Source organism: Neopelma chrysocephalum, unplaced genomic scaffold (genome assembly GCF_003984885.1).
Source record: "Neopelma chrysocephalum unplaced genomic scaffold, ASM398488v2 Primary Assembly neopelma1_45, whole genome shotgun sequence".
NCBI classification, from domain to species: Eukaryota; Metazoa; Chordata; class Aves; order Passeriformes; family Pipridae; genus Neopelma; species Neopelma chrysocephalum.
This window is the reverse complement of record NW_020897704.1, coordinates 15697938-15720333: the sequence shown is the minus strand read 5'-3', so window position 1 is coordinate 15720333 and position 22396 is coordinate 15697938. Positions and strand designations below refer to the sequence as shown.

The 22396-nt window shown below is 38.5% G+C and overlaps 1 protein-coding gene across 2 annotated transcripts in view; it reads left to right on the top strand.

Moving 5' to 3' along the window:
• SEMA3A (semaphorin 3A) overlaps nucleotides 1-22396 on the top strand; it is a 235475-nt gene that overhangs the window by 71386 nt on the left and 141693 nt on the right. Inside the window, exon 2 of one of the 2 annotated variants that reach the window (XM_027679479.1) lies at nucleotides 60-257. In XM_027679479.1, coding sequence (XP_027535280.1) covers nucleotides 146-257 — 112 coding nt within the window. In that variant the 5' untranslated portion in view covers nucleotides 60-145. Of the gene's footprint in view, nucleotides 1-6; nucleotides 258-22396 lie in introns of those variants that run through there. The other variant, XM_027679480.1, reaches the window with a different exon arrangement.

Sequence of the window (22396 nt, the reverse complement as noted above, 5' to 3'; positions counted from 1 at the left end):
GGCGGCAGCGACAGCGGCAGCGGAGCCCACCCCCATCACCTGTTACCTCCGCTCCCCAGGTTGCCTGAAGTTCCCCGGCGGCGCCCGGCAGGACGGGGAGCGCCACGGCTGCGGCTGGCGGGGACCCTACAGTGGCTGCTGCAGCATGGGCTGGCTCAGGGGGATTGCCTTGCTTTCCTTGGGAGTATTACTAGCGGGAAGAGTCAACTGCCAGCATGTGAAGAATAACGTGCCAAGGCTCAAATTATCCTATAAAGGTAAGTCTGTTGTTCTCTCTCTTATTCTCGGTTTTCCTCCAAGCCCTCCTTCTCCTTGCCCCGTCGCTCCCTCCCCTCCCTACCTTCCTCGCTGCTTTTCCTTATCTTCCAAAGGGGAAATTGGCATTAGGAGAAATTTCTGAAAAAATTTACTCGAAAAGCCCCTCCGTGCTGCGGTCGGCACCAGGCAGTTTAAACACAGACAAAGAAGAGTTAGTTGCGTTTGCAGACGAGGACTCCGGATCGTGCTGATCCCTGTTAGAGCATTTTTCAGTCTTGCTCTATTTCATTGGACTTTACTCTTTAAAACGATGAGTCGTGTTTGGCCACCCAGCTCATCTTCCCCGTTCTGGGCATGCAGTGCAGCCACAATCCCAGATTTGTTTTAAACAGCATGGAATAGACGATGATTTGTATTTATTTGGTTTTTTTTAGGCATGAAGTGGTTAATTTTCAAGTCATGAATATTCAGTTTGTACAAATCTGACAATCAGATGCCTAACATAAGCAGTAGATGGTGGGTTTGCCAAGAAACTATAAACTGAAAAGAACAGATCAGTCCAGAAAAGGAGGAGAGGACTGCTAGGCACCAGAAAACGCTGCCTATGGATGTTTAATGCAGTGCGATTTATTTGAACCAGCGTTGTTTTCGGTGTAGTCTGATGTGTGTCATAAGAGATCACAGGGAAGGTGTAACTGAAGAAAGAGAGCTGTGAGATTGCGTTTACGTTTGAAATTGTGTAATGCCACTCACACTGCAGTTGTCAGTAATTAACTTTTGTATAGTAGTGCCAGTATTAAAGGAGAACAGTGAAGTAGACAGGCTCTTCTCTTTATCAGCATAGTTCTACTCTTAAGTACATTTTCAGAAGAATTCACCAAATCTGGAGAATGTGCAACTGGGAAAGAAGTTTAAAATGTAAGAACTGTAGAGTATTTTTTCTAAAAAGGAGAGCTATACACCAAGGTGTATATACACATCTCTCTCAAGAGCTGCCTCCTCATAATTCTCGGATTATTGAAGGCTGAGAGAAGGAGCAGCAGCAGCAGCTACGGTTCTGAAAGGGGGGGAGGAGAAGTAACACACTGCTTCTACAGCAGGGAAAAAGAGAACATGTGTGTGCATGCCTGGTCATAGATGTCAATCTCAGTTTACATAGTGTCAATACATTTCTTGCCAGTAGAAATACGTTTTCCATTTTTTTTTCATCTTTCTCGTGCTGCAAATGAGAGAGGGGAAAGTCCTCTCTGATATAGGGCAGGCGTCATTTTCACACTCCAGATGAAAAAAAAATTAAGCACCTGCAAAACTTGGATGTGCTGCGTGAAATAAATGCGTGTGCTGGGTTTTCTTAAAGAACATGTATATGCATATTTGTGAGTATTTAAACTTGAAAATACATGTATGAAAAGAACACTTTAAGAGATTCAGAGTCTGTTAATTTGATTTTAATGAGAAAAAACATTTGTATTTAACACAAAATTGATTATTTTGAGTAATGGAATCTGAAGAAAGCTTCTACTGTAACTACATGTCATGTCAAAAAACTCATTAAAAACCTCTTAATTGCTTCCAAACTTTTACAATCATACCGAAACTCAGATTAGTATATAGAAGCATAAATACTATAAAAATATCCTGTAAAGGGGTTTAATGGCTAATTAATTATTGAGGGTTTTTTCACTCTTTTAAAGTTTATCCATGGCTCAAGTCTGCTACCCCTGCTCATTTTGGCTAAATGCACAGAAACTAATTTCAAAAAGTGGCCAGATGTGACTGAGAGTGGTTTTCTTCTTTTTCTTTTTTCTTTTTTTTCTCCTTTTTTTTTTCCTATTTTCACCCCACTGGCGCTGTATCCTTATGCAGTTTAACAACATTTTGCTACTCTACTGATTGGTTGTTTTCCATTCTGCTCTTGCTGGGACAATGGGTCTAATTTTCATTTTTAAATATATGAGACGTCAAATTTTGATATATGGTCAGTTCTATATGAGTAAAACAGGAAACTGAAAGGAACATTGAATCTGTTTTATACGTGGTGGATCACTGTGTACCAAAAATGAGTTCCAAGTGCTGAGCAAGCCTATCTAGCAAAGATAGTACATGCATAGTTAATCCAAAGCAAGTTAAAAGTCTGAGGACTTACAGGAATTCACACTATGGCCTTTGATTCACATATTTGACTTCAAACATGTAACTCTAAGAATCAGATCAGACTACTCACATACTTAATGTTAAGTACCAGTGTAAAGGCTTGGCCAGGTCAATAGGAGCGTGTTGCTTGTGCTGCTGCATTGATCACCGAGTATGGGGATGTCATTATTAGTCAGGGAAAACTAAGCTTTGTCAGCTGGTGCTTTTCCAGAAAAAATTTGCTTCTAGCAAAGTACTCAGTGCACAGATCAATGTTAACACCTTGCGTAGGAACATCTTAAAAGCTGTAGGTATTGAAAATACGTCTTTTAGGCACTGACAGAATGCCTCACATGCTAATATGTATCTCTCTGGATATACCTCACAGCTGTGTGACTATGTGGTATCAAGTGATTCATCTCTATTTAAACTGCTTGCAAGTAGAAAAAGAAGCTACCCAGCTACTTACCCATTCCTCATCTCCATGAAGAGATGTGGTTGAGTAAAATAAACTTACGATATTGAAGAAAAAAACTCAACCATGCAGGTTGACAAGGATGACCCAAGTGAATTCACTTTTCTATGACTGTCATTGTGCTTTCTTTTAAGATGTGTGCTTGTTTTTTACCTAAACAAATGCCTTGGAGCTAATTGTCGGTGCTTTATTTCAAAAGAAAATCGAGGATGTATTTTAACTTCTTGTTTGTCTCGACTAATTAGATGTCAAACATGGTTAAAAAGCTCAGGCATTTGCTTTAAAAGTTAGTGAAATGAGTCATGAAGGGTTAAATCCCTGCCAGACTTGATTTCCTATGGTCACTTGTTTTCAAAGGCCCAGTATTAGCTCTGCCATTTCCCAGGTTGCTGGACAGAAGTTTTGGTGAACTCCTGTTCTTGCTTCCTCTTAACTCGTCACTCAGTCTTGCAGAAGATTAGCAGCATCCTACGGGGCATGTTATGGATAGGAACAGGAAGAGAAAGTGTATAAATGCATATGTTAAGACCACATCTGTGGTCTGAAAAGGTTCCTTTTGTTTATTGTAAAACAGAATTTTGGTTATTTTGTTTACATCACTGTGATTTTGGTGGCATATTAAAGAAAATTTGAGGAGATCACTAGGGAAATCTTTGTCCAGCTGAAATCTGTGGTGAAGCTCCTGTTCAGTAGCTTCAGGGTTTTGCTCTGTACTTTTTAAAGTTTCCAAACATTTTCATCTTTGTGCATGGATGGGAAAGGTTTTACTCAGATGATGTTTATCTCCTTATTTCAGTCAAAGGGAATTAATATGATTAAAAGCCTGATCCGAAGTTCATTGAAGTCAGTAAGTTCTGGATCATAGCCTAAATGAGGTAAAACCAGCCATAAAACCGAAAGCTCAGTTGAGCTCTTCAACCTCTGAGCTCTTCTTTTTGTGTCCTTCGAAGACTGTGTCCTTATTGTAAAGTAACAAGAAATGTCATTGTTGATATGTCAAAAGTAAAGGAATCTTCCTTTAAAGAATGTAGGGGGCTTGGGTTTTGCTTTTTTTTGGTTTTGTTGTGTTTTTTCTAATCTCATGGACTTCAATTCTGATGTCGGTTTTAAGTCTCTGTATTGTGTCACTAGGTCACAGATTCTGTTCAGGAAACTTCTACTGAGCACAGAGTTCTCAGAAAGATGGTGATCAAGTTGAGTGTGCAAAGTTTAAAACAATAAATATAGCCTGAACTCCAGATGGATTTCTTGTATCGTTTATTGTTTCCTATTTTCTTTTGCTATCCTCGGTATGGGAGGGGTAACAGCACAAACAGAGATGGAACCAGCTATGGTAACCTTTAAATATAAACAATTAAACCCAAAGAAAGGGAGCGTTTCCATTAACAGTTCCTTGATTTACGGATTTTTTCCCAAGGCAACCCTGATTTTTGTCTCCAAATGAAAGTTGTGAACCCAACTTTCTCAAATCCATCTGTCATGTCTTATTTGTCTATTGAAAATTACTAAATGCTGTAAGTATGTTTTGCAAGAGTACATGTGTGGTTCTCCTCTGTTATTGTTGCTCAATTGGATACATATTACTTGAGAAAAAGTAAGTGGAAAAGCATTGCGCGCAGATTTAGCTGTATTACTCCTTGGCTCCAATTCAAGCCGTATTAAATATAAGTGTCTTGTTTAAAGTTGCAGTGATATTGACAACTACTCCATCCTTGATGTGCAGTTGATTTACAGTTTTATAGGATGGATTTTTTTATCCGGATGAAATCCTGGTCCTAGTGAAAGCAATGGCAAAACTTGTGTCCGTTTCAATCTGTCCAACGTGCAGTGATGAGGGAGGAACGGCACTGCACTGAATTACCTGTACGTAGACTGATGTAAATATGATACCTGGCTTGTAGTTTGTTGACCCAGTCTAGTTGTAGCTGATGACCTGGCGGTGGGTTTGATTGTGGTTTCTCCTTTCCATCAAACTCTATAACTCACAATTCAATACCTCCTCAAATATTGGGAAAGCAGGGCAAAGTGGGAGAAGGAAATGGGGAGACTGTTTCTCTTAAGTTGGGACCAGTATTGGAGTTTGTCTCATATTTCAAAGTATCTGCTTAAAAAACCTTTGCTTCAACGATGTTGTAAGAGTACTGTCTGAGGGAAGAGCTTCTCTGATGTGCCCGAAAGGGAGAGAAGGACAGCCCCGACTTAGGAAGAAGACTGTGAAGAAAGGTAAAACAGGGAGATTTGCATCTTTACCTTCCACTGTTTCTGACATTTCTGCCCAGCTCCAGAACTCTCGGACCTCACTGTGCAGTCAGTGCAGGAGGCCAGGGGACAGCAAATATATCAGATGCAGCCACAGCCTCTTCACCATTTTTTTTCACCCCAAAAGGATGAGTCTTTAAGAGCAGATCTGTATGTTGGTCTTCCTATCATTGGTTGACTGGGGGGCCTTCACAAGACCTGGGAACTCTCAGGGTGGGGGTAGGACTACCCTGCCTGCCTCTGACAGCCCACAGGCTGACAAGAGGGAGACGCTGATGAAGGAAGTGCCTAAGCTCAGATCTTGCCTATATAGGGAAATTTTCAGCTAGCTAATTAGGGCCTGAGACAGGCAGTGTAATTGGAACAAGGAGGGTGAAAACCTAGCCCAACATTCTCATTTTGTGTTTCCAACTTTCCCGTTTAATTCCCGTGGAAAAAGTGGTTTTTGAATTACAGAGCCTCCCTTTTCTGAGAAGCTGGAGTTCTCTATAATTATTTGTGCTGTACGGTTTGCAAATGACTGAATTATTCATGTAAGGTGCTCTATTGACAGCCATGGAAACTCCACTCTTTTGCTGTGCACAAGGTTGCAGCACTTACTTGTACTGTTTTTTACAACATCTTTAAAACTCTGACCTAGTGGGGAATTTAAATATCCATAGTTTCACTGAGCTCAGTGGAACTACTGGTATGTGAAGTCTGACTTAAAATTTACTTCTGTGCTTAAAGCTTTTGATGAGGACTGAAGTACCTATCTGTTTGCTTAGGGTTTATTCAGGTGCGTACTTATTCCATAACATTTAGCAAAACAATATTTGAAGTAAGAAACCTGGTCTTTGCAAGTTGTTACAATGTAAATGGGTTATTTATTATAATCTCTCCTGCGTGTGCCTCCGTGTGCACAAAAAGCATTTCTATGGAGTTCCCACCTGAAAAGAAACCATTAAATTATTTTTTTTCTTGAAAGTGTTTTTTCAGGTTTAATTCAATGCATTGCTATATTTTGATCCTTTTAATGTGCTTTTGGCTTGATTAATCACTGATTCTGCATATGACCTTTAATGCCCACAGCTGCTGTTTGAGAGACATCTTCTTTATTTATTTCCTCTGGCCCACAGACTTTTCCCTCCTGTGCATACCTGGAACACTGGAGTGGAAGCACCAGTAATACAAAGTTGCTCCAATATTTTCAACATTTTCTACATCAGCTAGAGCCTGACTTGACCCCAGTTCAATCTGAGGCAAAATCACATCTTCACCTGAGGCAGTGCCTAAGTGACTGAGAAGAAAACAAATCCTTCTAAGTGGTGTCCAATGGTTGTGACATTTTCCAGTTGTTTGAAAGCTAAAAAGAGTAAAATTGTTTTCAAGCTCCCACGCACTTATTTTTAAGCAAATGTGTGGGGTGGACCCTGGGAGCTCTATGTCAAACTTTTAAATGGAAGTTCTGTAGCTTGTTCTAGTGCTCTTGTTAATTAAGGTACATGTAAAAGTTGCTGCTGGGGTTGTGCTGGTGCTGGTGGGCAATTCAGCAAATTCCTTCCCTTGCAGGATTAAAGCTCCCTTCAGGAATGTCTGCAAGGTCAGGGTCCTCCCACATACAGCCTTCATATTGGTTACCTGCTCTCTTCCAGTAACAGCTGTGGATAGTAAGAATAACTGTGGGGATAGTACTTTTACTTGACTTTTCCTATTTTTTTTCTGAGTGGGATAGTGTCTGAATGTACGAGAGAGAAAACGATGGCCACAGCTGTTGAGAGCATCAGAAATCTTAAGATTTCTCCTACACCACAGGAGGTTCTCTGTGGTGTCTCTCTCTTTCTTTGTGACTGACATAGTTAGCCACATTAGGCTCTTTTCACTATCAGTGGAAGGAGAGGTACTTCCCAAGAGGTAATCTTGGGTTAGGCAGATTGAATGAGACTTTAGGGGTGCTCATCACTTTTCAGTGTCTGTAAAAGGAATTAAGCTTCTTGTTTATTTATTTAGTTTCTTTCTCTCTGGGAAGGTATCAAAAGAAGGTACCAGTTAACTGCTAGGGAAGAAATTAGGCTGTATGTTGATCCAAAGCTTCCTAATTTAAGAAACTGTCTTTGCTGAAATGAGTATTTAAAGTTGTGTAAAAATTGAACTGATTAAACTTACAAATGCCCTCACTACTTGTGATCTTGAGGTCATCTGTGACTACCTAAATTTTTACCAAACTTGCAGCTATAGCAAGAAATACACAGTACCACTACAGTCTCCATATTATTAAAATTATTACCTAATTTACTTCTCACATTTCCCATGCCTCTCCTCCTTAATAAGCTCATCCCAAATCCAGTAACACATGCTGGAAGTAACTGTCTGGGGCTGCAGAGCTTTACTAATTTAATAGCTTAATCATTCAGAGCTTTCAATAAGCTGTCCCCCGACCAGCTCCGTTACTTTCTGAATGTTTCTGCACTTTAAAGAAAAAACTAATTCAAGACTGAATTCTGTAGAGCATAGTTGGCAAATAAAAATCCATATGGTATATGTGCAACTCAAAGGACAGGTGCCTTGACCCTTTTTCAGCTGAACTATTTCAATGATGAGAGCAGGATGAAACCTAATTTATTAATTTCTAAAAAATCTAAATAGACTTACAGTTTGGGGGATTCTTTTCTCACTTTGGGGATTACAGATCCCCCTTGAGCTAGATGTATCTACAGGAATCCCTGAAATGTGTGAGCACTAGTCTACTTTCTGCCACATTTAGTTTTCATCCCTTGCTGTTTGATAGCCAAACACAGTAAAGTCAGAAGTTTTTGCCATTCTTCTAATGTTTTAAAGTTGTTTGACATTTATTGGGCAGCCTGCTTATCTCTCCAGCTGGATGTTGCAGAAACTTTAGAAGTGAGCAGTCAAATAAAATTCTCATCTCTTATAAATATTTTCATGCAAAGTTGGATCTTGCAGGGAACAATCTGAGGAATGAAGTAGTTATTTGCTTTCATATGACTTGTGGAAGGAGGTAAAAGAAAGCTCTCCTTTACTCTCCAGTCTAATGAAGCAAAGCTCATGTTGGTTCCGACGGCCTCTCTTGGCTCCTTTTGAAATTCCAGCCTTGTATGAGAAAAGGACACAAAAAAGCTCTGTGAGATAATTTAAAGGATTTAGAGCTGCCTTTCAAAGGGGAGGGGTTGGTGGCCTTTTCTAGAGGCAGCAGATTATAAATAAGCTCACAAGCATCCAAAAGAGCTGCAGAGAGTGCAGGGTACTGCTTTCATGACCAACTGACACTGGAATAGCAATAGATCCCACATGTGCCCAAGGCACAGAGCGAGGTTGCTTAAGATGAAGTGGTGATTTCAGGGTGTTAATATTACTTCTTTCATGGATTTCCCACTGCAACTTCACTACTTTTGCATTAATGTAGAGTCTGAAATGGTTCAGACGCCTCATGAAGCTCTTTTTCTCAAAGCACAACAAAGGTCATATCAGTAATGATGAGTGTTGCTCTGTGGTATCTCTAGGACAACTTGGTCTCACCTCTATCATGCCAGGTCCTTTTCAAGGTCTCTATTCTGTTAAGCCCATGTGGTAAATCCAGTTCCTGTTGAGTGATAGGAGGGACAGCAGAAACAATGTCTGGGAATCTGGGAGAGACAACTTTTATCTTCCAGACTGTGTTTTTTTCCCCATACTCACTTCTACTACAGCAGATGATTGGCTATATCGAAACTTCTTGCTCTGATGGCCTTGAAGACAACAACATAAATGTATTCCTGAGCTACCTGCAAATTGCATCATTAGGAAATCGCTTCATTCTAAATTGCTCTTCCGAGAGGTGTCAGAGTCCATCCACCAAGACCAAGTGTATATTCAGTTGTACAGAAAGGTATGATAAGATTTCCAGAGAGCTCTAGTTGGCACTTCTCTGAAATGTCATAAACATCATCAAGGCAGTATTTGCAGCGTGTTGGCTATGCAGTTATCAGTATGGTAACCCTCTGTCTATGTTTTTGTTCCAAATGTGTATCCTTAGTTGCTTGTACTCTAGCCATAAAAACTGACCTGCAACAAATAGGCAAGCAAAATTTCAACTGAAGTGAAAAGATCAGAAATTTGTTAAAATTGAAAGAAAATTCTTCATAGCTCTCTTTAAAAGGGTGTTATAAACTACAGTATTAACAACAGTATTTTATGTTGAAAATTTTGCTTTTCTCTGCAGCCTGGAGTATTGAGATAAAGAATTACATAAATTTCTAATTCTGTTTATTCAGATTTTGTTTCTCATCTGTAATGGGAAACTGCTAGGTATTCTACTTCCTTTTCTGGCATCCGTTTGCAAGTTTGTGTCTTTTATCATTCTTTAAACGTGCATTGTAGCTACATTCTTTACTGGCTAACAGTCACATAAATTAGGAAAGTTTTGTTCATCTCAGCTGCATCACCTACAAATGGAGGTTGGAGGTTAGCAGAAACCCAGCACTACAGCTGATGATACACAGGAAGTCTGTACTGTAAAGAGAATCAAAGAAAGTACCATAAAAGTGAAATCCTATTAATTCCTTGGCTCTTCTGTGTCAGCTTCTTCACCTGTAAAGTGGTATTAAGTGATTTCATGAGGAATTGCTTGAGGTCAGAGACTTGCCATGCTTATTCAGAGCATCCTACTCTCAGAATAATCCCGTTAATGTGTGTATTCAAAGTTCAGTTAGAACTTACTTTTGATCAACATGCAAAGGCCTTACAGGTACTTTAAAGTGATTATAATAATAATATTCACAGCTGTGTATGCCTTCGAAATGAAACACATCCCTATTATCCAGGAAGCATACCTAATTTAATTCAATTTGGATATTCCAGACAATTTTATACAGGCACAATGTTTTTTGGAGTATCCGCCTCTATTTCACACTAAATACACTGTGAAGGTGATTACAGATGGCTTGGGAGAAGAGCCTTTGTGTTTAATCTTTGCAATATTGTCTAAAGGTATGTGAGTGCTTGTGAGATTCTGCCCTATTTCTGAGTTTAAGCTAAGTTTCTCTTTTTTTTAATCATAACTGATAATCGTATTTTAAAATTGAGAGGAAATTAAAAATTTTGGTTTTTTCTTGTGCTTATCAGACAAAACTAAACCCCTCATTTGGGCAATTCTTCCCTTTCCAACCAGTCTATTCCTTCCGAAGCCACTGGTGCTTCATACTCCTCAGCTCCTACAGGTGTACGTTTCCTTCCCAACAGATTCTGGAGAAAAAAACTTCTCTTTCTTTGTGCACACATCCCTTTTTCTGGCTTTTCATACCCCAAATGTTCCCCAGCCTTCTCCAGGATGAGGGCAGCCTTTCTTAGCCACTTGGGGAAGCACTCATTAATCCGTTGAGTCAGTTATAATTGCCTATCATTTGTGACTCACTCACTGGAAAACTGTTGCTTGACAGCCCTAGTTCAAACCTAATAATGAGGATTAACTGCTATAATAAATTCAGAAATAGAATTTTGAATCTCTAAAAGATTCGCATCCTCATTCCTAAAATAAGTAAGAAAGCACCTGTTCCCTTCGTCATATATTCCACATACCTCAAATGCAGCATTTAAATATTATCTTCAGTGAATTATCTCAAGGAATTTTTTTCTTTGCTTTTATACTTCCTCATGCCATTTATATGAAGTAATTGTTGTTTTGAATAGCATTCATTTTTTCCATAATTAAGTACTGGTTTTCATGCCATTAATTGAGACATACAGAGAAAATATCAGATTTTCTATGATTTTGATGTACTTTTGAACTTCAGCCACAAGTCTGTAGTGTGACATGTTAAATTATGGTGTCTTACTTGACCATCAACTACATAGTTTTCTTACAGTTTTGTTGGTGCTAGAAGAGCCAAGTTCAATTTTTAAGGCTGGCAAACAGACCAACAGAGACCAATGTAAAAGGTTCTCTTTACTTGTGTCAAAACTGACTTTTTCATATGTCTTCAGAGAGACAAGTATCAAGGGTCATGTGTATTATTATTCTATATTAGAAATTTTAAGCTATCATCAATTATTCTGGTGTAAACCAAATGTAACATTATTAAATGTATGTGACCGCAGTGTTGCATGTTCAGACCACTGGTTCTGCTAATTGACATAGCACCAAAGGGAATGAGGACATGGCCAAGCAATGCAACTTGTAGTTTTTTAATACAATTTCCATAGCTGAGACCATAAACAGCCCCTTAAGGTCATTTCTTATAACTGCCACTCTCTTAACTTTTTTTTCTATCAGCATGTAGGAATATGACAAATGCTGAATTTTGTTTCACTGTAGATTCACCCCCATTACTATGCATAGAAACTATTTTACCTTATGCCAGACATATGGAAGTGATCAATGTATGTAAATTGCATGAGGAGAGGTGAAATACAGCTTTTTAGACCAGGAAATGTGTATTTGTTTCTGGTTTGAAGACACTGAAATCACACCAGAAAAGACTTTGGGTCTTAAGACAAGTTTTCCTTTAAAATAACAACTGGCGAGTGGGTAGAATAGCAATGATTTTTGATAATCACCATGAAAGCACAACGTTGTCCTGAGCTGAACCACTCAGACAGGTCTCTCACCAGGGTTTAAGACACCAGGGTTTGAGAGGCAATTGCTTGCATGTGCAGGGCCAGACTGTGGACCTGTTCCACGCAGAGGTGAACTGTTCTGGGACCCACTGTGCTCAGTAGTGCAAGTCAAGTTTCTTCAAACACAGGGTTTGACTGGCAGGACCAGTTTCAATGTCTGCTTTTCATTTTCCTTCCCTGATGTCATGGTGTACCCACAGTGCAATGACTTGAACCTAGTCTCAATCTGGGGTTTTGAGGGGCTGAGTTACTTTGTTGGGTTCTGAGTGACCGCAGGAGGAAAAAGCAAGAGCTTAAGTCAGCTATGCTTTTCAAATAGTTTTTAAAACTACTGTGCCCCAGCTGGTCTCTAAATAACCAATACTCATTTTGTGACTGAGGCATTCACTGTGCTCCCCAAATTTTCCATTCCAAGGAAGTTGGATTTTTTTTTTTAATATATATTCAATACTGCAGAATAAGAAACTAATCTAGAGTCTGGCAGGGCTTTATTCTAAGGCATTGTCATATCTTTCATTCTGAGTTGAAAAATGGACAGATCACTGGGCTTCATAAATGTGTGGAAAAGCTGTAAAAGCTCCTATTTGCATGTGAATGGTCAGCTGAGGTAGGAAGGGAGATATGTAAATAATTCTCCAGCTAGCTTCTGGCAAAGATTGTTGCATTTCAAAGTGCTGTGAAAAGCAGCACCATAAAACTTTAACCTATTCACAGGTATGGAAACTCCCACACCTTAAACAGATCTGCTGTAATAATGACCACTTGGGGAAAAATGAATCTTAAAAAGCAATATCAGATCTCCAACTACTATACATTTTCCACTTCTTTTAATATTTCATAAAAGAGAAGCTAAAAAAGCCACTCTCCCTCTTCCCACAAAGAAGAAAAAAAAAAGAAAGAAGGGGGGGGAAAGCACAAGATCTAAGCAGTAAGCAGATGTAGACCTTCACTGAAAGTCTGGCAGGTAAGTTTGATAGCAGTGGAAGAAATGTAAAGGATTTGAGTATTATTCTGTATTATGTCTGTATCTGACTGAGGAGCCACCCAAAATAATAATTACTTTAATCTTCCTTACAAACTGCTAGCATTTCACTATTCCGTTCTGTTGTTGTACTTCAGTACATGCTCAACTAGGTAGAGCTGATGAATGTTTTAGCTTAAAACTAAATGTGTCCTTCAAAATATACAGTTCTTCATGCATCTAAAAAGGTGAAAAAGTAGAAGTAAACAGTAGAAAAATGAGGAACACTGAGTAAAAATATTAATAGTCTCTGAGCCAGACTGTTTTCTACATATTTTATTGTACCTTGTGTCTGCTTAGATAGAAGTTGCATATGGACAAAGACTTACTAAGCCCTTTATGCCTGAAACAGCTCCAAAATCTGAGATTAGACAGGCACAAGGACTACAAAAATGTTTTCAAAGTAAAGTTCACCTCCAAAATTGATATGGGTTATCATATCCCTTAACCATGAGATAGCATGGGGCTGTTGCTGTAGTTTACCAGTATAATTTTCCCTGATATTGTTTTGTAGTCTCCATCTACTTACCTTGAAATACCATGATGTATTTCATTCAACCTCCATATTTCACAAAATAATTCGTGCCACCCCTGTGATCATTTACAGCACACAATCTCACAAAGCTTCTGTGCACTGATTTGATCTGGTTGCACTGTGCTAAAAAGAACTCACAAAGTTAAATGCAATTTCATTCACTGAATTTATAAAGGGCAGTTCAAAGGCTCTGGGATTCACTCAATCATACTAATATTCCTATAATGAAATGTGGTTTGTCTTGGTATTTACCAGGAGATTAAAAATAACAAAAAAAGGACTGATCTTACAAACTCCTACTCACCTGAGTTGTACCATTATTTCAACGTACCTGGCACTTGTGGTGTGAAGTGCCCTTTTGAGAGGCTATACAAGTTACTCTTCACCTACAAAATAGTCAACCAACAAACCCATGCAATTTTAAGGATCACTTGAAATTTTTTGAGCTCTGCCCATTTAATGGAAAGAAATTAGGCAAAAACTGTTCAAAATATTGTTCTATTCTCAAATGAAATTTTTCATTCAGTAGTAATCCCTCTTGATCCTTTTTATCCCATGGCTCCACTGTGCTCTACCACAAGAGCATTCTCTGCCTTGCTGTGGTTTATTGCATCTTCATGTCTAGTGGGATACAACATAAATTGAAGTCACTATGAAAGACCCTGACTTAGTCTGGTAGATATTTAAGTATTAATAAAAAATGTGATCAGATTTTTTTACTGCCCAAGCAAATTTAAACTGAGTTTTTGAGCAAAGGAAAGTCATATCCAAACCCTCTCCCATTTTCCCTATTAACAGGTCTTTTCATTAAAACTTTCTGTGAAGAAGTCCATCTGTACATGGAGCACAAATTAGGCAGTGCCACTGATTCAAGCACAGTAACTTTAGCAGTAACTTTAGATAACTAACACTTCAGTGTCGGAATATGGTTTCCACGATGCTGTTGTTCTGTTTCAATAACCATTCCACAACAGCATGGTGGAAACTTTTATCCTTTACTGGAGTATTACTTATTTATTGTAGCTATGGCTCCTGGCACTTTGAGTGAAAGTTGCTACTGCCTGCTTCTCACGTGAGCTCACTGGAGAAAGCCCAAGAGATCTCCCCACAGCAGGAGACTCCAGAGCTGCCTTCCTGCCACTCCAAATAGCTGCTAATGCTAGCAACAGAGCAAGGAATCCCTGCTCCGTTTCAAACATCAGTCTGACAAAGTGGGACAGCGCGCATGGGGCCACGTGCTCTCTCACCCCAGACATCTTGTCAATGGGCTCTCAGAGCTCTTTGCAAAACAGCAAGAGGAATCTCAAATTGCAGCCACTCAGATGTAGCCACTTGTGCAGACACTTCTATTACACTAAAATTTATTGTGGTCTGTGTCACATGTTAAGAAAATGCAGAAAGTCTCAAATGCAGTAGAGGATGGTGGGGCAATAAAATTTTTCACATTTTATGATAGGCATGCATTTAAAGAAGGAAGCAAAAATAATGTTTTCTGTTTAAAATAGGAGCAGAAACCATTTGTGGTGTAGAATCCAATGGGAAACACATTTGCACTACTTCTGATTATGGTGCAGTTGGCTGTGAAGTCCTTCAGTAGGCTGTAAGGGGCATCAATTTAATTAATTGGAGGTGTTACTGAAATTATGTTAGCAATCAGTGAACAACCCACAGAGTAGCTCATGAGTAAACAAGTCCATGAGGTCTCGGAACAGAGCATCCTAACATTTCTCTGGTGCTGGCCAAGGGTGAGATTGGTAGAATTTGCCTTGTATTTTAAGATATATATAATAGATTGATGTATAAAGAAGGCCCTTTACTGTAAGGAAGCCCCTTAGCATGTTCAAGTCATAACTAAAGGACATGCAGGCATCAGACATCTTTACAAAACTGTCAGCCCAGTGGCAGGGTACACGGAGTGTCAATGCAACATGAGAAACTTCTTCCTCTTCCCCTACTTTGTCCTACTGAGATCAGAAGCTCTCTTCCACTTCTCTTACAAAGGGATTTTTGGGTCTGGCTAAGCTCAGCCTATCCCTCTGTGGTAATAAGCAGAGAGAAGAAACTTCCCAAATTCTGAACTCTGGAAATATCCTTAGGTGCATGCATGCATTTACCTACATAATGTATACAAATACGAAACTATTTGCATACCCGTTCTTGGCTCAGATCCACAGACAGTGCAAAATTACACCACACCCTGCTGCAAGTTATTTTTAGCTGTTCCTCAATGTAAATGTCTAGTTCATAATTAAGTTTCAAAATAATGAATGATGTGTTTTGTGTTTCAGTGGGTACAGACGTTTGCGTTGCATAGTGAATGATTTAAGTATGAAAGGTCTTGCATTCCTAAATCTGTTACAGAATGTGGGTGGGAGGTGGATCTTTTCTTCTTTGCTCATACCAGGAAACAAAGAATGAATGAATATTTGTCATGATGTTTCATCAAGACAGTGTTAATGTTAATTGAAGATATGCGTGTACCTTGTGGCGAGAGTGACAGCTTGCTTACTGTAAAAATTTCTGAAAACTGGGGCATTGGGTTTTAGTATTTGTACAGGGTGTTAGCAGTGTTGATACTGAAACCACCCAAACATGAGCCTTGTGTAGTAGTCAGGTAATTAGGCCAGATACAGAGATCAAATGCTATTTAAAATGAAAACAAAACAGAAAACAAACAAACAAAAAAAAATCCAAACCAAACAGCAACAGCAAATCTAAACCAAACTAAAACCCCCACACCTGAAAACCCAGCACAGTTTTCTTCAGCTCTGACTTAAGGGCTATCAGGAATTATGTCTTCTCTTGTCCTCAAGTTCTTTCCTTAATCATCTGTGGCTGGTTTTCAGTAGTCACTGAATTAGACTGGCTTTTGGTCTGGCTGGATAATTCTGTTCTTATGTTCCCATCTCCAAGATCAGCCTGGACATGTTGCCAAGAGTGTCAGGATTTGTTCTCAGTCCTGCCTCCAGGGACAAGATGATCCCCATGTATGGGTGCTAAGGAACAGAAGAAAGAGAGAAAGAAAGAAAGAAGGAAAGATGGAAAGAAAGAGAGAAAGAAAGAGAGAAAGAAAGAAAGAAAGAAGGAAAGAACAAAAGTGAGAAAGAAAGAAAGGAGAGAAAGAAATAAAGTGAGAAAGAAAGAAAGGAAAAAAAGAAAGAGAGAAAAAGAAAGAAAGAATAATCAGAAGAAATAAAGGGTCATTTTTTCAGCAGTGTCCCTATATCTTAAACTGGAATTGCAATGAAATGTTATCCTTACGTGCATTAAAAAAAAAAACAGTACAAAACAAACCCCACAACAACAAAAACAAAACCCAAAGAGAGCTATTTCTAATAAAAACATTACTCATACTACTATCATAGCCCTGACTTTGCATTTATTGGCATAAATGCGAACTTACAAAGCTGTGTGGATGTTTGCCATATGCAAATCCATCCATCCATAAATCAGTGTAGAGACTGGAGACTGCACAGCTGAAGTGACTGTAATAGTAAATGAAACCTTTCACCACCAGGTCAAATGCAGTTCAGCATATGTGGTAAGTGGAAAAGCACTATCATATAGGAATTGATCCGTGGTGTATGTGAAACAAGTGACTGACCAGTTCGCACTGTTCACCATCACAACTGGCTCCTCAAGTCAGAGCTGGCAAATAAGTTGGAGCCGCAATGGCAAAACACTGAAGCAACCTGGCTGATGACTATTCTGTATAAGTCAGGCATAAACAGATAATTTGCCTTATGGGACTGTCTGGTACTGTATTACAAGGATTAGGCAGGCGTTTTTCATCAAAATGAATTGTCAATGAAAAAGGAAGTTTCCATTTAATTAAAACTTTCCACCAGTTCTATCCAAATGAAAACATTACTTTGGACTCTGGTGCTGATCTAAGGCAATATTATATTCATCTGGTGTTAACTTCTATGTGTTCAGGGTAACAGCAAGGTTTATAAGAGCTTTCTGTGGGTTTACTGCTTTCTTGCCCATTCTTCCCTGCACAGGACATTCAACTCTCAGTAAAAGTTTTGTGAATACCTCAGAAATCAGTATAAGGTTTCTGTGATGGCAGGACAGGAAAAACGTGGTTCAGTCTCAAATCCTGGCCAACAGGTCCAAATCAGGGATTAGGCAGGTTTATCATTTGTATAAGATGCAGTTCAGTGTCAGAGGATGTCATGTGAGAGGGGACACACTCAGAAGCATTTCCTTCCTTCTCGATTTTGGGATATGACTTGACCATGGTTGGGCTGTGGAGTCTACTTTTTCCCCTTAAAGCCTAAGAAAGTTGGACACGCAGACCAGAACAAACATAGATAAAATGATAACAAGCAAACATTACACATTCCTGGATTTAATTTTTTTCTAAGTTGTCACTCTGTTAAAAGTTCAGCATTTTGACTGTCTTAATTTGAAAACAGATGTTAGAATATTGTAATTTCCCTTGAGACAAAAAAAATTCCTTACTTTTCTCAGCTTTACTTATTCCTGCTATGAAACCATGTTGTCACAGAGAAACAGTGCTTCATAAAGCTCCTATGTGAGTTGTGAAGTTCCAAACCATCTTGACACATTCAGCTATGTGTTAATGTCAAAACATAGTTCTCAGCATTTATTGCAGCTAAAACAGCATTAAAAATGTATGTCTGATTCTTTAATATAATTTAATACATTATTTTAAAAATTAATATTGTTATTGGTTATAGTTTGCTTAACAGAACATTTGCTCTACTTTTAAATAATAATTTTTTTAAACCATTGATAAGTTGAGATATATGTTTGCCTTCATGTTTAAAGGATGTTAATAATGTCAGGAAGATTTGTCTTGTGGCTAAACCTGTGAATGGGTAGATGATCTTAAATTCCAGGATCTTACACAAACTTTTTAATTAACATCAGACGACATCCCTGTGGCTCAGCTTCCAGTCTGTACAAACTTTTTGAAAACATTGTTTTATTTTCTATTGACATTGCATGTTTTTTTGTAGGCAAGGGTTATGTTTTTGCACAGTGAGATTCTATCTGGACTTTTCAGAACAAGTAGTACAATTGATAAATAACAGAAGCATTTAGTTCAAGGCTGAAACAAACATCTGAACACTAAGGAAAAAAAGTCTTACTCTTGCTTTCTGGTATAAAGAAATAAAAAACTGAGTTTTGAAAAAACCTTTGAACAATTACTTAACAGTATATCCAGCTTAATTTCAAAAACCTAGAAATTTAGCCACTTGAAACTTAGTTATTTTAATTAGTTACTTTAGTTATTTTTCCCTTACATGTCTTCTTCATGTTGTGCAGTTCTCTGGATATAAAAGCTGCAAAATTATTCAAGTTTGTTACATACATTCATTCCAATATGAAAGGACATGTTTGTCTCACATTGCTGGTGAGGAGAAGCAGTTCTCATTTTCATTCTAATTGGTGCTGAAACGCTTTGTTTGTGCATTCTCTTTTTTTTTTAATTTTTAATCTGTGGTTTCAGGTGTAGTTTGTCATATCAGTCGACTGGAACATTATAGATTATCAGGGGACTTCCAGGTGTCACACAAGAAGAATGACTGTTTTCCAAAACAAGCTGTGCAGTCCTCCAGGCTCTGGCATAGATGAATATGTGAGTGTTGCTAGGCACAGAAAACAGTTCTGAAAAGGTAATTCCATGTTGAGTTTGAATATTAAGGAAACCATCTACTCATTCTGAGGGGTTTAACCTTTCTTCAGGAGGTAAGTCTGGAACAATGGTCCTTATTTACAAAAGGTTTCCTTTATTTTCCATAAGGAATACAAAACCAGAATTTCTCCTTTGCTGGAGTTGCTCCTTCCTTGCTGTAAGTACATATTGCCATTGTTGATTCATTCAAATACAGATTATTACAGTAATAATAAGTGACAAGTTATGTGTTATTTTGAAATAACATACATTATGGTTCACATCATGTCTTCAGAGACCTGAGCAATGTGTTATTTCACGTTGACAAATACTCCAAAGTGTTTGCACTTATGAATAAAATATTCTCCACATAACTCGACTTTCAAGTGTGCATTGTGCAAGAGCGTTAGGATGTGGCCTCACCACAGGCATCCTAAACCTGTCACCTTCCTCCTGGATTACTGCTCTCCCTTCTGTGACACTTGTTCCAAGCTTTTGGAAAGATATCAGTAGACTTTGATCAGTCTTTTAAACTGGTTGTGCCTGCTTGCCTCTGCCTTGGCCCATATGAGGTTCTGGATGGGATTCAAGTCCTTATTATTGCTCTGTGAAGGTGCAATCTGAAGCCTATTAAATTTGGTAAGAATCTTCCTATTGACTTTGGGGCCTTACACAACAGGCCACAGTCTTTGGTTACAGCCGATGTTACAATGCTGGTTCTATTTCTGAGCTCAACGGCCTTACCTACAGGGACAGGCCAAGGTGTGACACTATTTGCTTGCCTGGCATTTCTGTCAAAATCTTCTGAGTGATACATCAACAACTATGCAATCTGGAAAATGCTTTAACATCCAGGAATGATGCAAGGGCCAATTTTTGCACAGGCCCTTGCCAGCTAAAGGCAACCCTTGGTTTGGTCCCCTGAAATGGAGCGTGCATGACAGCTGAGAATTTAGAATGGTAACATTAGGCAGTGTAGGACCTGGTGTTACACAAACTGCTTTGGGCCTGGAGTGAACTGTCTTGTGTCACCGTGTCTTTCGTTAGACTGCTCGGGGTGCTGCAAGTCTTCTGGGGCAGATAAATATACAGACCAGGCAAGCCTGATGGAGCCTTTTCCATTGGACTGCTAGTGAATCTGCTCTCACACAAGAAATATCCAGGACTGTGTTTTGTAGCAAAATCCAGAAAAATGTGAATCAAATCATCAGCACATCTTTTCCAGTTCCAGTGAAATTTACCTCCTACATAACGTTTCGAATATAGAAAGTATTTCAAGAGGAAAATCTCACATGGATTAATGTTTATTGGTTGCCAAGGCAATAGTTTGGAGACCTCTCTAGCACAAAACAGATAATATTATAAGCAGAAGTAGGTTAGTATAAGGAGAAAATGTATTGACTTTAGGAAAGACAGTGCTCTGAGTGTCTGTTATACCTTTTAGAATTTATATGAATTTTGCTTTGGTCAGTTTTCCATTCATTTACGTACTTTTGTGCTGTTATTTGTATGTCAGGAGAAATTAAATCTCCCCATGAAGGCTGGATGCCACTGTACAATGCAAAATAGTGTTTCTGTGTGGAAAACCTGACAGTCCATTTAACAAGTCAGCCCTAAGATAGTCCAGAAACTGAGATGCTGTCAAATAAATGGTCGTACCAAGGTCATACTGTGACTCCTTGGGAGACATGGGAAAAGGACACAACCACATCAGCCCTGAATTACTCAAGTTTTAAATGGGCAAACCCCAAAAAACAAATCAAAAAGAAAAATTAAAAAAAATAATTGATTTTATTTTTGAGGAGTAAAAATAAGGTGCTTTAGCAGATCCTACTGAGATTGACAGCTGAGAAAAAACACTTGAAATATAAAGAAGGAGAATAAACACTGAGAATTTCTGTACTTATTTTCAGCAAATCATGTCTTTAAATTCTTTTTTGTAATCGTAAAAGAATATCAATATATTGAGCTTTTCTAAACCAAACATGGCTGTGGATCTAAGCAAAAGAAGGCATTGAAAACAACATTCACTCTGAATCATTTCAAGCCTAGCAACGGATTTACAAGGGCATTTCAGACAGGAATGGGAGCTGAATCCTGCACAGTTCTGTTCCCGAGTATGTGTGTACCAGCTCTTCCTCCCTTTTTCATAGTCTTCCTACCACTGTCATGATTCAAATCATGTTATAGAGGAAGGTGTAAAGTAACCATGTTCCATTAGAGCCGAGCCTCTCTGACTCCTTGCCAATAACTGCTCAGCTTGGTCTCTGCCATCTTACCTCTGCAGCTCTCTTTGCAATTCTTCTAAGCAAAGCCAGGAAGAAGTGATAATGAATTTTTAGAATCTTTGATTGACTGATTTCAAATTATATTCAGTTTTATCTATACCCTTTGATATTTCTAAAGCAGCTCTGAACCTCCATTTTTCAAAGGTAGCTTGTCAGCAGAAGTATTGGATGTTTAACACCTTTGAAAGTACTGTCTTTTAAGAGACAAACCATATCAAAATAATATTGTTCATTCATCCTTTAGAAGTTACGTGTCCTTCTCATCTCTACCCCACACTATACATTTTTTAAATCATGTCCATAGTTCATAGATCACTTTTAATCAGATGTCACAGTAATCTCTGTACTTTCTAGTGCATATATATGCATGTGTATATTCTAATATATATATTATAAGGTAAGATAAAGATATTGCAAGTACATTATATTGAAATGTCTCTTGAGACATGTCTCTTGAGAGAGATAGAGGGGGAAGAAAAAAAAAAGGAAAATCTTGAACGTTTTGTCAGAAATCCAAGCCAAACTTCTCAGACTTGGAAACATATTACCCAAACTTTTTTTCTTACATAGTAGTTTCTTTTACTTACTGTTGTGGTTTTCACTGACCTGAAGAAGTAGGCCATACCAGTTTGCTGATATTTTTCACTCCACTTGATCAGAGGGCTGCTAATCTCTCTTGCCATGAGATTCTCTTTGCATCTCAAGTAAGAATTTTCTGTCTTGTCTTCTTAATTGTTTACCTGAGTCAGGTGATATCATCTCACTGCCTTCATCAGAGAGATCTGGCAAAATGCTAATGTTGTCCAGCATTTTCCAAGGATGATGTACAGACAGACCCTTACAGAGTCTGAGTGATGAGAGCAAACATATTTTCATATCTAGTTGTCAGAGAACTCAGATATGAAGGTTTTACAGAGTTTATTCAGTACAGGTTTCTTAATTGTTAATATACACCTATTCCTCAATTGTAATTATGCCAGACCAGCTGGTGGTTGTTTTCTTCTGCTGCTGCTGCCCCAAACAAATTTGTCACATTTTTCCTTAGAATGTGGGTGGCTATTTCTATTCCCATTGTAGGTTTAGCTCAAGGTCATATTTGCTGAATCAGGAGGCAGGTCCAGTGGCACTAGGCATATATTGAAGATAAAAATATTTACACTGCATAACCCAAATGACCTCTCTTTAATCA